The sequence below is a fragment of the Erythranthe guttata genome, chromosome 11 (genome assembly GCF_056151865.1).
Source record: "Erythranthe guttata isolate IM_541 chromosome 11, IM_541, whole genome shotgun sequence".
NCBI classification, from domain to species: Eukaryota; Viridiplantae; Streptophyta; class Magnoliopsida; order Lamiales; family Phrymaceae; genus Erythranthe; species Erythranthe guttata.
This window is the reverse complement of record NC_142543.1, coordinates 15,475,676-15,490,953: the sequence shown is the minus strand read 5'-3', so window position 1 is coordinate 15,490,953 and position 15,278 is coordinate 15,475,676. Positions and strand designations below refer to the sequence as shown.

General features: G+C 39.7%; 2 protein-coding genes across 3 annotated transcripts; both read left to right on the top strand.

Moving 5' to 3' along the window:
• The first annotated feature begins 416 nt into the window (after positions 1-416).
• On the top strand, positions 417-4,734 carry LOC105953388 (benzyl alcohol O-benzoyltransferase). 2 transcript variants are annotated; one of them, XM_088825621.1, is made up of 3 exons: positions 417-951; positions 1,390-2,113; positions 4,413-4,734. In XM_088825621.1, the coding sequence occupies exons 1-3, from the start codon at positions 520-522 to the stop codon at positions 4,622-4,624; spliced, it is 1,368 nt and encodes a 455-aa protein (XP_088681747.1). In that variant the 5' UTR covers positions 417-519; the 3' UTR covers positions 4,625-4,734. The 2 variants fall into 2 exon arrangements, with proteins under 2 accessions (XP_088681747.1, XP_012832502.1); XM_012977048.2 differs by lacking the exon at positions 4,413-4,734 and having other exon boundaries at positions 418-951; positions 1,390-2,459.
• A 5,997-nt stretch (positions 4,735-10,731) lies between these two features.
• Positions 10,732-15,074, top strand: LOC148767078 (benzyl alcohol O-benzoyltransferase-like). Its single transcript, XM_088825526.1, has 3 exons — positions 10,732-11,259; positions 11,697-12,420; positions 14,720-15,074. The coding sequence occupies exons 1-3, from the start codon at positions 10,828-10,830 to the stop codon at positions 14,929-14,931; spliced, it is 1,368 nt and encodes a 455-aa protein (XP_088681652.1). The 5' UTR covers positions 10,732-10,827; the 3' UTR covers positions 14,932-15,074.
• The last annotated feature ends 204 nt before the right edge of the window (positions 15,075-15,278 follow it).

Sequence of the window (15,278 nt, the reverse complement as noted above, 5' to 3'; positions counted from 1 at the left end):
AAATATAAATAAAAAGGCAATTTTTTTTTGAATTTACATACATTCTTGGCATACATCATTAGTTCTTTAACAATAATAATTAACATAAACAAAATAATACATAAACTCATTTTTTTTAATTAAAATCCCAACTTTTATTTTGATTTATAAAAAAAAAAAAAAAAAAAACCGATTTTTGACCATTTTTTGCCGATTTTTGCCACCGAAGTTTGACCCGCCTTAAAGGTTTGACCGCCTCGGACCGCCTCGGACCGCCTCAGACCGCCTCAGACCGCCTCGGACCGCCTCAAACCGCCCCACAGGCAAAAAACCGATTTTTCAAACCTTTACACTAAAATCGTAAAGGTTTTGGACCGCCTCCGCCTCGGCGACCGATTAATCGGCCGCCTCGGCCGATTTTTAGAACACTGATAAATACCATCAATTTCTCACACCAAAAAACCACACACTACACAAATATAACTACAAATCCTCCATAATTCTACAAATTAAATACACTTCAATTTCATCCACAAAAAAATGGCGGCTCTAACATTCAAAGTAACGAGGCAAAACCCGGAGCTAATCCCTCCGGCTAAGCCGACGCCACACGAATTCAAATCACTCTCCGACATAGACGATCAAGAGGGACTCCGTTTCCAAATTCCGGTCATACAATTCTACCGGAATATTCCCTCCGTCCAAGCGGACCCCGTCAAGGTCATCCGTGCCGCCATATCCGAGGCCTTGGTTTTCTACTACCCGTTCGCCGGTCGGCTGAGGGAAGTTGCCGACCGGAAGCTGGTGGTGGAGTGCACCGGCGAGGGGGTTATGTTCATCGAGGCGGATGCTGACGTGGCGCTGCAGCAGTTCGGCGATGACCTTCAGCCGCCGTTCCCCTGCCTTGAGGAGCTGCTTTATGATGTACCTGGTTCTTCTGGAATTGTTAACTCCCCTCTATTGCTTATTCAGGTACAAATTTTGAAATTTTTTTGAATCCCCCCAATTTTTCCTATAATTAAATATTTCAAACTTGTGCTTCTAAATTAACTTTTCATTTATTTCCTTTTCCTTTTATCTATTTAAAAGTACTTCTTTTAATTTACTTATTCATCAAATATTTCAACAAAAATAAAAACAAAAAAAAAACAAAAAAAAAAAAAATTCAAAATTTTCGGGCCGACCCGGAACCGGCCCGAACCGGCGGATTATTGAATTAATTAAAAAATTATAAGGTAAGATTATTTTTTAGGAATATATTGATACAATTGTTATACTTATGCTAATATTAAAATTATATAAGCACTATATTAATATAATAACTAGATTAAAAAATTAAAATAAGATATCCAATGATCAAAATTCAAACCGTTTTCTATGTTTCAACAATTAAGAGCAAGTCGTCTGTAGGTCACGCGCTTGAGATGCGGCGGGTTCATCCTCGCCCTCCGCCTCAACCACACAATGAGCGACGCCTTCGGCCTCGTCCAGTTCATGACCGCCGTCGGCGAAATCGCCCGCGGCGCCAAATCCCCGTCGATCCCACCGGTGTGGGAGAGGCACCTCCTGAACGCACGCGCCCCGCCGCGCGTGACCTGCACGCACCGTGAGTACGACGAGGTGCCCGACACCAAAGGAACCATCATCCCACTCGACGACATGGTCCACCGCTCCTTCTTCTTCGGCGCCGCGGAGATCTCCGCCCTCCGCGGCCGTCTCCCGCCGCACCTCCGCCGCTGCTCCACATTCGAACTCCTCACCGCCTGCCTCTGGCGGTGCCGCACGATCGCCATCTCCCCGGAGCCGAACGAAGAGGTCCGGATGCTCTGCATCGTCAACTACCGGAGCCGGATCAACCCGCCGCTGCCGAAGGGCTACTACGGCAACGCCTTCGCATTCCCCGCCGCCGTCGCCGCCGCCGGAGATCTCTCCAGCAACCCGTTCGAGTACGCGCTGGAGCTCATAAGGAAGACGAAGTCCGACGTGACGGAGGAGTACATGAGGTCGCTGGCGGATCTGTTGGTGATCAGGGGGCGGCCACACTTCACGGTGGTTCGGAGTTACGTGGTTTCCGACCTGACCCGAGCCGGCATCGGAGATTTGGACTTTGGGTGGGGGAAGGCGGTGTCCGGAGGTCCGGCGAAGTGCGACGTAGGAGCTATACCTGGGGTTGCACTTGCGAGTTTCTACATACCGTTTAAAAATAAGAAGGGGGAGAACGGAATAGTGGTTCCGGTATGCTTGCCGGCGGACGCCATGGAAGTGTTCGTGAAGGAGCTTGAGATGATGGTGAGTAGAGAAGATGACGACAACTCGGGCCGAATCCCAGTCTTCGTTGCTTCAGCACTGTGAATTATTTATAATGTGGTTGTACGTTTTGCATTATATTTTCTACCTTGTTTCGTGATTATAGTTTGTTTATACTCCTCTGTTCCAACGTTTCATAATAAATGTTTCATAATAAATGTCGTTTTTTAAAACTATTTTGTTCAAAATTTGTCTATCACTTTAGATTATTAATACTGTATTAACTTTTTTTTTTTTTAACTTTAGAATTCAATTTTAAGTATTAACTATATTATCATATTATTAAATCATTAATGTTATTTTACTATTTTTAATGTGTTTTTTCCTAAATACAAGAACATTTATTGAAATTTTTAAAACTGTTAGAATTTATTTCGTGCAGATATAAATTATTTGTGTCAGATTCAGTTTTTCGTTACTGTTGCGTGAAGTGTTGCAACAGTTCGTGAAACAGTTCGTAAAAACAGAAATAAACGAGACACAAATTTTAATGTGGTTCGGATACAATTGTACCCTACATCCACGGGGACCTGCAAATAAAATTTACTAATTTTTAGTTTTACGAATACAATAATAGGACTTAATCAAAATACAAAGACTCCCTCTTTGTTGACGCCGTTCTTGTATACTACGCTGAATTATAAATCTTCAATTTGCAGCACGTCCCTTGCTCCGCACGGTTGAACTCCCTTCAACGCTGAATCCCTCAGTCGGCGGATCGATCTCCTCCCGAGATCAGTTTAAGCCCCTCTCCCGAAGAACCGATCTTCTTTTTGTATAGAAGAAGCAAACTTGTGATACTCCTTGAATCTTGGTGTCTTCACCACAAAGCCTTGAAGCCGATATATTTTCTATGAAAATCACGTATCACGATGGAACAATAAAAAACGAGAGGAAAAATATTTTCTGTGAAAAACTTCTCTCGATCAAAGACGTTCCGGGAGCAGCAAAAATAAGAGCAGAAAAAATATAATTTTTCTTCTCCAACAAAAGGTACAGACATAAAAAAACGTTGATACTCCTGTATTTATATTCCTGAATAGAAGAGCCCTACAAAATTGGAGCCCATTAGGTTAGTGAGAATCTTACGTGAGGAAACAAAATTGTGTAGTAAGGAAAGTCTTTGTCCAAGAAATTCCTTGCTAACATATGACTTATATAATTAAATAAATTAATGACAAAATAAGAGTTTAAAGCATTAAAGAAACTTCCCTAGCTTTACATACGCGTTTTTCACACGTGTTGAAAAACCAAAATTAGAATCCTCTCGGATTCTAACAATCTCCCCCTTTGTCATCTATTTATTATAATCAAGTCCTCCCCCTTCGTCAAATACCTGTAAATAAAACAATTAGATGATAGACGTAAGCAATAAAACTAAGGATCATCCTCAGCATTAAAGGAACCGCTAATCATCATCATCTCTTTCAGCAACAAGAGTGACATCAACTGCTGCAATAGTAAGTGCCACAGTTTCAGCAACTGTTCCAGCAGTAGTGGCTTCGGCAGGTGGTTCACAACGGAGTCAGCTCCGCCTGCATGTGTTTCTCCCCCTGTGGGTGGTACTTGAGCAGCTCCTCTTTTAAATGACTTCATTCTTTCCCTTTGCTTACTTGGCTTGGTAGATTTGGAGAGCGGTGGAGGTAAATCATCCACGTGATAAGAGACTCAGCAAATAACGTCAGCATTAGCTCCTCCTTTTATATTCTTGTGAAAACCTAAACCAATTAATGACAATAAACACAATATTAGAAAAAGTGAAATTCCTTCTATTTTGGATACACACGTTCAGGTGTTAATATGGAGAGATAAATTATTTCTTCTCAAATTATCTAATGAGATAAATAAGGAAAATATGTCCCTCGTATAAATACACATCTCCATAGAATTCCACTTCGTGTTGTGGACTTAGAATCCCACCGAGATTCTAACACTCTCCCCTTTTGGCATTGATTGGTCAGAATATTTACTCCCCCTAAATATATGATACCTGCATGAACACGGGTTAGCAAATTCAGAATAACATCTGCACATATAAACTGTTGCAAAAGTTTATCAAACAGTTCAGCCGATACTGTAGACTGTAAATAAACCACAGTTTCAAGACGTAAAAGTATTGTACGGAGGTCCGGCGAAGGGCGGCGTAGGAGCCATACCTGGGGTTGCGAGTTTCTACATACCGTTTAAAAATAAGAAGGGGGAGAACAGAATAGTGGTTCCGGTATGCTTGCCGGCGGACGCCATGGAAGTGTTCGTGAAGGAGCTTGAGATGATGGTGAGTAGAGAAGATGACGACAACTCGGGCCGAATCCCAGTCTTCATTACGTCAGCACTCTGAATTATTTATTATGTGGTTGTACGTTTTGCATTATATTTTCTACCTTGTTTCGTGATTATAGTTTGTTTATACTCCTCTGTTCCAACGTTTCATAATAAATGTTTCATAATAAATGTCGTTTTTTAAAACTATTTTGTTCAAAATTTGTCTGTCACTTTAGATTATTAATACTGTATTAACTTTTTTTTTTTTTAACTTTAGTAATTCAATTTTAAGTATTAACTATATTATCATATTATTAAATCATTAATGTTATTTTAGTATTTTTAATGTGTTTTTTCCTAAATACAAGAACATTTATTGAAATTTTTAAAACTTATGTAAAGTTGAAAAGGACGGTTAATTCGGAACGGAAGGAATAGTTTATAGCCTATGAATTTCATAAAACACATGGAAAGAAAGAGGATTTAATATGCATCCTTTTCATATGTACTTGTGAATTTGTACGATGGTAAGTGGTAACAAATTTTCGGCTATTTCCCGTTTTTAATGTGATAAACGCGTCGAAGTTCATTTATTCTTAGTAATACTTGGAAATTGGGTAATTGACACTTTGCATTCTTGAATTACATAGGCATAGCATTTTGCGCCCTTAAATTAGGAAAAATAGTACTTTGCATCCTTCAATTACGAATTCCTTGATACTTAAATTAGGAAAAATAGTACTTTGCATCCTTCAATTACGAATTCCTTGATACTTTGCACCCCTTGCACTTTTTGGCTGGAAATGTGATGGTGACTTGTTTAGAGGGATTTGAAAAATGGCAGATTTGTCTTTCTCCAATTGCTCATCAGGAAATTAAAAAGTTCACTACTCATTTCTTCACTTTTTTTCCATTCGTTCCCTTCTCATTTCTTCAAAATCCTTGAATTTTTTTTGCTCATATTTTCATTTTCTTTTTCAAATCTTCTCCATGGCTAGAACAAATTCAGTTTCTCACTCGCTTGCTAAAAAACTTGAAGAAGACAAAGTGACTAAAGGTGGAGCGCAAAAGGTGAAAGCAGGGCCGGCCCTGGGTGGGGCGAGCAGGGCCCACGCCCAGGGCCCAGTTTTATTAGGGGCCCATTTTTAGTGTTATATATATATATATATATATATATATATATATATATATATATATATATATATATATATATATATTAACATTTTTTGTGTCAAAAAAATATTTTTCTACTGTATAACAAAAAGTTTATTCTTCTATTGTAAAAAAAAAAATTCTATTTATAAATTTTAAAGCTATAGAATTTAAAAATCTTCATTTTTTTCAAACAAAAATTATTTCATACATTTCTAACATTTGCTTTTAAAAAGAAATATTTAGATATACATAAATATTTTTTAATATTTGATAATGAAATTTAAATTAATAAATTTTTATCTATATTATTTTATCAAAAAAGAAAAAAAGGAAAAAAAAAAAGGTCGAGGCGTTGCCCGAAACCTCATATTGTTAAGGGCACAAAATATATTCACGCCCCGGGCCCCCAAATACGCCGGACCGGCCCTGGGTGAAAGGAAAAGGTGAAACAATTAAAGATCGAGATACAAACATATAAAGAGAAGGCAAAATATGTATAGTCTTTAAATCAAAATGGTGGTAGGAGTTTAAATTTTTCAATTTTGGGATTCAAATTTGATTGGTTGAAATGTGCTTGTCCTGACTCTGTGCAAAGTATCGGAAATCTGCAAATTTTATGAATTGTAAACTCAAGTATTATTTTCTTGTTATTTAGCTTTTTTGAGTTGTAAGAATTAATTGGAAATCCATAATTTTTATGAATTGTAAGCTGCAGTTCAAAATCTGCAATTTTAATGAATTATTGGCTTTTGTAATAGTTTTTTTTTTTCCAGCTCTAGTATATATCTTCAAACGAAGGTTACAAAGTCTTCAATTTTTGACTCATGCAGATCTTTATTGTTGAAAATGAGTCCCTAGAAGATTTTTTTTTTTAAAATATGTATATATACGTGTAACGGGACAAATTCGCCCCTCTTGAAATCCACTAAATCAGTTGCCTGTGATTTTTCAAGCCAAAAAGTGGAGGAGGGTGCAAAGTGCCAAAAAATTTGGAATTGAATAGTCTAAAGTGCTATTTTTCTAATTCAAGGATGCAAAGTGCCAAACCTACGTAATTTCAAGGATGCAAAGTGCCAATTACTCCAAACATATTTTGTGTTTCTATAAAGGGCTCATTTGAGACGCTAAACCAAAATCATCTTTATGAAAAACCTTCCAAGACGTAAAAATCATCTTTATGAATAACCTTCCAAGACGTAAAAGTATTGTACTGTCTTTTTATGCAATTTTCACCTGATTGTATTCAGTATTTTTACCATTTGCATTTAACGTTTTTGGACACGTATTTTTACCAACTCGGTTCCTGCTGGCCGAATCCCAGTCTTCATTACGTCAGCACTCTGAATTATTTATTATGTGGTTGTACGTTTTGCATTATATCTTGTACCTTGTTTGGTAATTATAGTTTGTATCTGTTCCAATGTTTCATAATAAGAAAAACAAAAAAATGAAGGGTTGAGAGCTTAGCTCAAGATATTACTTCTTTAACCCTAGCTTGAGTGCCGTACATCTTCCTCCTGTTTTACCGGCGGCATGCAATCCCCGTCCACAACTACAGGCCGTCCTTCATTCGCAGCGATGCTCGCGGCCAAACGCATGACATCTCCTCCTCGCCTCGTCCCCGTTGCCCTAGCACCTCGTCCCACGGCCTCCGTCGAACACGCCCCTGCGGTATTTTTCTCACCGATTGAAATAGATCAATTAAATCGTCAAGTCGATAACACGTTGATCATGAAATTCTCTGCTGGTCGTCCGAGTTTACAAGATATCAGATCCCACATAAACTCGGAGTGGAACTTCTTGTCGTCCGAGCCTGCAATTGGGTTTTTGGATCCCCGACATATCACCATTCATACGGGCTCTATCCAAGATGCAAAGTTAGCACTCTCCCGCAAGTCTAACAACATCAAGAATTGTATGTTCTGTTTGTTTCGTTGGACGCCGGAATTTACTATTGGTAAAGACAGTAGCAAAGTAGCGGTTTGGGTTCGTTTACCGAAACTGCCGCTCCCATATTTCAATGTCTCGTCGTTGGAAAGAATTGGAGCGGCGCTCGGTAATGTTTTACGAGTGGATGAAAGAACGCTTGCATTCACGCACACTCATTACGCCCGGGTGTGTATTGAGGTTAATGTGGCTCAACATTTGCCGGAGTCGATTTTTATCGGCGTATCGAAGGATGATGGGTGGGGGCAGAAGGTAGACTATGAGGGCAATCACACATATTGCGCTCATTGTGGATTATTGGGGCACTTAGTAGGAGCGTGTCGAAAGAAACAAGGAGTGACAAAACCCCTTGTAGCGAAGACAAACCCGGTGGGACAGCCTCGACATATGCTCCGTCGGGGTGCAGCTGAGACCATTCCCGTTGTAGTAGAAGATGATAGAGTCGTTGGTACCGATGGTATACATTTTGAGCCGCAAAAGTTCTCTAACAAACACATTTTTTCCGTAGGTCATAGAATATATTTGGATTCTATGGAAACCTTTTGTTGATATACAATGCTTAAATATTTTCGCCTAAGCAATCACGGTTACTATATCCAGTCCTAGCCAGCCGTTGTTCACTGCTTCCTTCATTTATGCAAGTTGTTCGCATACTGAACGGAAAAATATTTGGGCTCACATTACTGCCATGCATGCTGTTATATCCACTCCATGGTTAGTACGTGGAGACTTTAATGCCATTTTAGACGTTATGGAGAAGAAAGGAGGGTTGGTTGATATCTCCCGTCTACTTGATTTTCAGAATTTGGTGTTGCAAAGTGGTTTAATGGACGCGGGATTTATTGGGAATCCATTCACTTGGAGCAATAATAGGACGGGACCTGCGAGGATTTGGAAGCGTCTTGATCGGATCCTGGTTAGTCCCTCGTTTCACCTTTCTTTTCCAAATTTGAAGGTCGTTCATTTGGAGCGCACTTTGTCCGATCATGCGCCTTTATGTGTGAGTTTTGAGCAGCTCCTGGATTCGGTTCGAACCAGATTTATTTTTCAGCGTATGTGGGTAGATCATAGCTCTTTTCTAGAGATAGTCAAGAAGGCGTGGACTATTCCCGTATTTGGGTCTCCGTCGTATATTTTTCAGCAGAAAATGCATAATGTCAGGCGTGTTCTTAAGCGGTGGAATTGGGAAGTGTTTGGTGACCTACAAAGTAATATCAAAGCTTCTCAACAAACAATTCAAGCGTTTGAAAATGAGCTTCAACAGGGCTCGAATGACGAGATTTCGGGGCATCTTGTGGAGACTAAGAAACATCTTAATCGTCTCGAAGACTGGGAAGCGGAGATGTTAAGTGCCAAGGCTCGACTTGCATGGGAGAAGGATGGGGATCGCAACACCGCTCTTTACCATGCGTGCATCAAAGAACGGTGCAAGCGTTCGACCATTCAAATTAAGAGAGAGGATGGATCCATTACGACTGATCCTAACGAAATAGGTGCTATAGCGGAATCTTTTTTCGCTAATCTTTTCAAGGCGTCGGACTATCATATGGACTAGACTTTATTCTATGAGGTTACTACTGTGGTGAGTAACTCCTTAAATGAAAATTTTTGCAGAGTTCCGGATCTAGAAGAAATTCTCAACGCTATTAAGGGACCGAAGGCGTCTAGTTCTCCCGGCAATGACGGATTCACGGGGTATTTTTATATAGCATGTTGGGAAATTATTAATGATGAGCTGGCAAATTTTATTGTCAATTTCTTTCGCGGGGGTTATTAACTGAAGGAAATGTGTCTATCCACAATTGTATTGTTACCAAAAGTCGAGAATGCAAGGAGTATGAGCGATTTCAGACCCATTAGTTTGGGTAATTTCTCGGGAAAGATTGTTTCTAAAATTCTAGCGAACCGATTAGGCAAGATTCTTCCTTTTATTATCTCGGAGGAGCAAGCTGGATTTGTACAGGGAAGGGATATGACTACTCACATTGTTATGGCACAAGAGTTGACGTGAGATATTGATCGAAAGTGTTCGGATGGGAACATCATTATTAAACTGGATATGGCGAAGGCTTATGACCGATTGGAGTGGAGGTTTCTCTTGAAGGCCATGCGCTCGTTTGGTTTCTCCCAACATCTCTTATTCTTTTAACATCAACGGACTCCTGACCGGAAACCTCAAATCTTCTCGCGGGGTTCGGCAAGGCGATCCCCTCTCTCTTCTTTTATTTATCTTGGCACAACAAATTTTGACCATCTATCTTAATCGGAAAATGGTGACGAAACAAATTATTCCATTCAAGGTTGGTCGAAATGAAGTGGTGGTTTCTCATCTTTTGTATGCGGATGACATACTTATTTTCTTGAATGGAGGGCAACAATCTATGCAAGCTCTTATGGAGGTTTTAAAATCTTAAGAACGCTCTTCAGGGCAATTGGTGAATGCGTCTAAAAGCCACATGTATGTGATTAATCGGTGATAAATCGGAAATAAATCGGTTTTTAAAATTTAATATAATATATTTGTAGATATTATTTATAAATACTCAAAACATAGATAAAAAATATTTAACATAGTTATATCTCCATCATGTATATATTCTAATAACATACTAAAAGTTTAATAATAATAAGATCATAATACATAAATATCCTTATAAAATATAAATAAAAAGGCAATTTTTTTTTGAATTTACATACATTCTTGGCATACATCATTAGTTCTTTAACAATAATAATTAACATAAACAAAATAATACATAAACTCATTTTTTTTTATTAAAATCCCAACTTTTATTTTGATTTATAAAAAAAAAAAAAAAAAAAAAACCGATTTTTGACCATTTTTTGCCGATTTTTGCCACCGAAGTTTGACCCGCCTTAAAGGTTTGACCGCCTCGGACCGCCTCGGACCGCCTCAGACCGCCTCAGACCGCCTCGGACCGCCTCAAACCGCCCCACAGGCAAAAAACCGATTTTTCAAACCTTTACACTAAAATCGTAAAGGTTTTGGACCGCCTCCGCCTCGGCGACCGATTAATCGGCCGCCTCGGCCGATTTTTAGAACACTGATAAATACCATCAATTTCTCACACCAAAAAACCACACACTACACAAATATAACTACAAATCCTCCATAATTCTACAAATTAAATACACTTCAATTTCATCCACAAAAAAATGGCGGCTCTAACATTCAAAGTAACGAGGCAAAACCCGGAGCTAATCCCTCCGGCTAAGCCGACGCCACACGAATTCAAATCACTCTCCGACATAGACGATCAAGAGGGACTCCGTTTCCAAATTCCGGTCATACAATTCTACCGGAATATTCCCTCCGTCCAAGCGGACCCCGTCAAGGTCATCCGTGCCGCCATATCCGAGGCCTTGGTTTTCTACTACCCGTTCGCCGGTCGGCTGAGGGAAGTTGCCGACCGGAAGCTGGTGGTGGAGTGCACCGGCGAGGGGGTTATGTTCATCGAGGCAGATGCTGACGTGGCGCTGCAGCAGTTCGGCGATGACCTTCAGCCGCCGTTCCCCTGCCTTGAGGAGCTGCTTTATGATGTACCTGGTTCTTCTGGAATTGTTAACTCCCCTCTATTGCTTATTCAGGTACAAATTTTGAAATTTTTTTGAATCCCCCAATTTTTCCTATAATTAAATATTTCAAACTTGTGCTTCTAAATTAACTTTTCATTTATTTCCTTTTCCTTTTATCTATTTAAAAGTACTTCTTTTAATTTACTTATTCATCAAATATTTCAACAAAAATAAAAACAAAAAAAAAACAAAAAAAAAAAAAATTCAAAATTTTCGGGCCGACCCGGAACCGGCCCGAACCGGCGGATTATTGAATTAATTAAAAAATTATAAGGTAAGATTATTTTTTAGGAATATATTGATACAATTGTTATACTTATGCTAATATTAAAATTATATAAGCACTATATTAATATAATAACTAGATTAAAAAATTAAAATAAGATATCCAATGATCAAAATTCAAACCGTTTTCTATGTTTCAACAATTAAGAGCAAGTCGTCTGTAGGTCACGCGCTTGAGATGCGGCGGGTTCATCCTCGCCCTCCGCCTCAACCACACAATGAGCGACGCCTTCGGCCTCGTCCAGTTCATGACCGCCGTCGGCGAAATCGCCCGCGGCGCCAAATCCCCGTCGATCCCACCGGTGTGGGAGAGGCACCTCCTGAACGCACGCGCCCCGCCGCGCGTGACCTGCACGCACCGTGAGTACGACGAGGTGCCCGACACCAAAGGAACCATCATCCCACTCGACGACATGGTCCACCGCTCCTTCTTCTTCGGCGCCGCGGAGATCTCCGCCCTCCGCGGCCGTCTCCCGCCGCACCTCCGCCGCTGCTCCACATTCGAACTCCTCACCGCCTGCCTCTGGCGGTGCCGCACGATCGCCATCTCCCCGGAGCCGAACGAAGAGGTCCGGATGCTCTGCATCGTCAACTACCGGAGCCGGATCAACCCGCCGCTGCCGAAGGGCTACTACGGCAACGCCTTCGCATTCCCCGCCGCCGTCGCCGCCGCCGGAGATCTCTCCAGCAACCCGTTCGAGTACGCGCTGGAGCTCATAAGGAAGACGAAGTCCGACGTGACGGAGGAGTACATGAGGTCGCTGGCGGATCTGTTGGTGATCAGGGGGCGGCCACACTTCACGGTGGTTCGGAGTTACGTGGTTTCCGACCTGACCCGAGCCGGCATCGGAGATTTGGACTTTGGGTGGGGGAAGGCGGTGTCCGGAGGTCCGGCGAAGTGCGACGTAGGAGCTATACCTGGGGTTGCACTTGCGAGTTTCTACATACCGTTTAAAAATAAGAAGGGGGAGAACGGAATAGTGGTTCCGGTATGCTTGCCGGCGGACGCCATGGAAGTGTTCGTGAAGGAGCTTGAGATGATGGTGAGTAGAGAAGATGACGACAACTCGGGCCGAATCCCAGTCTTCGTTGCTTCAGCACTGTGAATTATTTATAATGTGGTTGTACGTTTTGCATTATATTTTCTACCTTGTTTCGTGATTATAGTTTGTTTATACTCCTCTGTTCCAACGTTTCATAATAAATGTTTCATAATAAATGTCGTTTTTTAAAACTATTTTGTTCAAAATTTGTCTATCACTTTAGATTATTAATACTGTATTAACTTTTTTTTTTTTTAACTTTAGAATTCAATTTTAAGTATTAACTATATTATCATATTATTAAATCATTAATGTTATTTTACTATTTTTAATGTGTTTTTTCCTAAATACAAGAACATTTATTGAAATTTTTAAAACTGTTAGAATTTATTTCGTGCAGATATAAATTATTTGTGTCAGATTCAGTTTTTCGTTACTGTTGCGTGAAGTGTTGCAACAGTTCGTGAAACAGTTCGTAAAAACAGAAATAAACGAGACACAAATTTTAATGTGGTTCGGATACAATTGTACCCTACATCCACGGGGACCTGCAAATAAAATTTACTAATTTTTAGTTTTACGAATACAATAATAGGACTTAATCAAAATACAAAGACTCCCTCTTTGTTGACGCCGTTCTTGTATACTACGCTGAATTATAAATCTTCAATTTGCAGCACGTCCCTTGCTCCGCACGGTTGAACTCCCTTCAACGCTGAATCCCTCAGTCGGCGGATCGATCTCCTCCCGAGATCAGTTTAAGCCCCTCTCCCGAAGAACCGATCTTCTTTTTGTATAGAAGAAGCAAACTTGTGATACTCCTTGAATCTTGGTGTCTTCACCACAAAGCCTTGAAGCCGATATATTTTCTATGAAAATCACGTATCACGATGGAACAATAAAAAACGAGAGGAAAAATATTTTCTGTGAAAAACTTCTCTCGATCAAAGACGTTCCGGGAGCAGCAAAAATAAGAGCAGAAAAAATATAATTTTTCTTCTCCAACAAAAGGTACAGACATAAAAAAACGTTGATACTCCTGTATTTATATTCCTGAATAGAAGAGCCCTACAAAATTGGAGCCCATTAGGTTAGTGAGAATCTTACGTGAGGAAACAAAATTGTGTAGTAAGGAAAGTCTTTGTCCAAGAAATTCCTTGCTAACATATGACTTATATAATTAAATAAATTAATGACAAAATAAGAGTTTAAAGCATTAAAGAAACTTCCCTAGCTTTAGATACGCGTTTTTCACACGTGTTGAAAAACCAAAATTAGAATCCTCTCGGATTCTAACAATCTCCCCCTTTGTCATCTATTTATTATAATCAAGTCCTCCCCCTTCGTCAAATACCTGTAAATAAAACAATTAGATGATAGACGTAAGCAATAAAACTAAGGATCATCCTCAGCATTAAAGGAACCGCTAATCATCATCATCTCTTTCAGCAACAAGAGTGACATCAACTGCTGCAATAGTAAGTGCCACAGTTTCAGCAACTGTTCCAGCAGTAGTGGCTTCGGCAGGTGGTTCACAACGGAGTCAGCTCCGCCTGCATGTGTTTCTCCCCCTGTGGGTGGTACTTGAGCAGCTCCTCTTTTAAATGACTTCATTCTTTCCCTTTGCTTACTTGGCTTGGTAGATTTGGAGAGCGGTGGAGGTAAATCATCCACGTGATAAGAGACTCAGCAAATAACGTCAGCATTAGCTCCTCTTTTTATATTCTTGTGAAAACCTAAACCAATTAATGACAATAAACACAATATTAGAAAAAGTGAAATTCCTTCTATTTTGGATACACACGTTCAGGTGTTAATATGGAGAGATAAATTATTTCTTCTCAAATTATCTAATGAGATAAATAAGGAAAATATGTCCCTCGTATAAATACACATCTCCATAGAATTCCACTTCGTGTTGTGGACTTAGAATCCCACCGAGATTCTAACACTCTCCCCTTTTGGCATTGATTGGTCAGAATATTTACTCCCCCTAAATATATGATACCTGCATGAACACGGGTTAGCAAATTCAGAATAACATCTGCACATATAAACTGTTGCAAAAGTTTATCAAACAGTTCAGCCGATACTGTAGACTGTAAATAAACCACAGTTTCAAGACGTAAAAGTATTGTACGGAGGTCCGGCGAAGGGCGGCGTAGGAGCCATACCTGGGGTTGCGAGTTTCTACATACCGTTTAAAAATAAGAAGGGGGAGAACGGAATAGTGGTTCCGGTATGCTTGCCGGCGGACGCCATGGAAGTGTTCGTGAAGGAGCTTGAGATGATGGTGAGTAGAGAAGATGACGACAACTCGGGCCGAATCCCAGTCTTCATTACGTCAGCACTCTGAATTATTTATTATGTGGTTGTACGTTTTGCATTATATTTTCTACCTTGTTTCGTGATTATAGTTTGTTTATACTCCTCTGTTCCAACGTTTCATAATAAATGTTTCATAATAAATGTCGTTTTTTAAAACTATTTTGTTCAAAATTTGTCTGTCACTTTAGATTATTAATACTGTATTAACTTTTTTTTTTTTTTAACTTTAGTAATTCAATTTTAAGTATTAACTATATTATCATATTATTAAATCATTAATGTTATTTTAGTATTTTTAATGTGTTTTTTCCTAAATACAAGAACATTTATTGAAATTTTTAAAACTTATGTAAAGTTGAAAAGGACGGTTAATTC

Coding starts and splice junctions, on each gene's coding strand:
- LOC105953388 (XM_012977048.2), top strand. CDS start 520: ATGGCGGCTCTAACATTCAAAGTAACGAGGCAAAACCCGGAGCTAATC. Junction 952..1,389: donor CCCCTCTATTGCTTATTCAG/GTACAAATTTTG, acceptor AGTCGTCTGTAG/GTCACGCGCTTGAGATGCGG.
- LOC148767078 (XM_088825526.1), top strand. CDS start 10,828: ATGGCGGCTCTAACATTCAAAGTAACGAGGCAAAACCCGGAGCTAATC. Junction 11,260..11,696: donor CCCCTCTATTGCTTATTCAG/GTACAAATTTTG, acceptor AGTCGTCTGTAG/GTCACGCGCTTGAGATGCGG. Junction 12,421..14,719: donor GGGGAAGGCGGTGTCCGGAG/GTCCGGCGAAGT, acceptor TATTGTACGGAG/GTCCGGCGAAGGGCGGCGTA.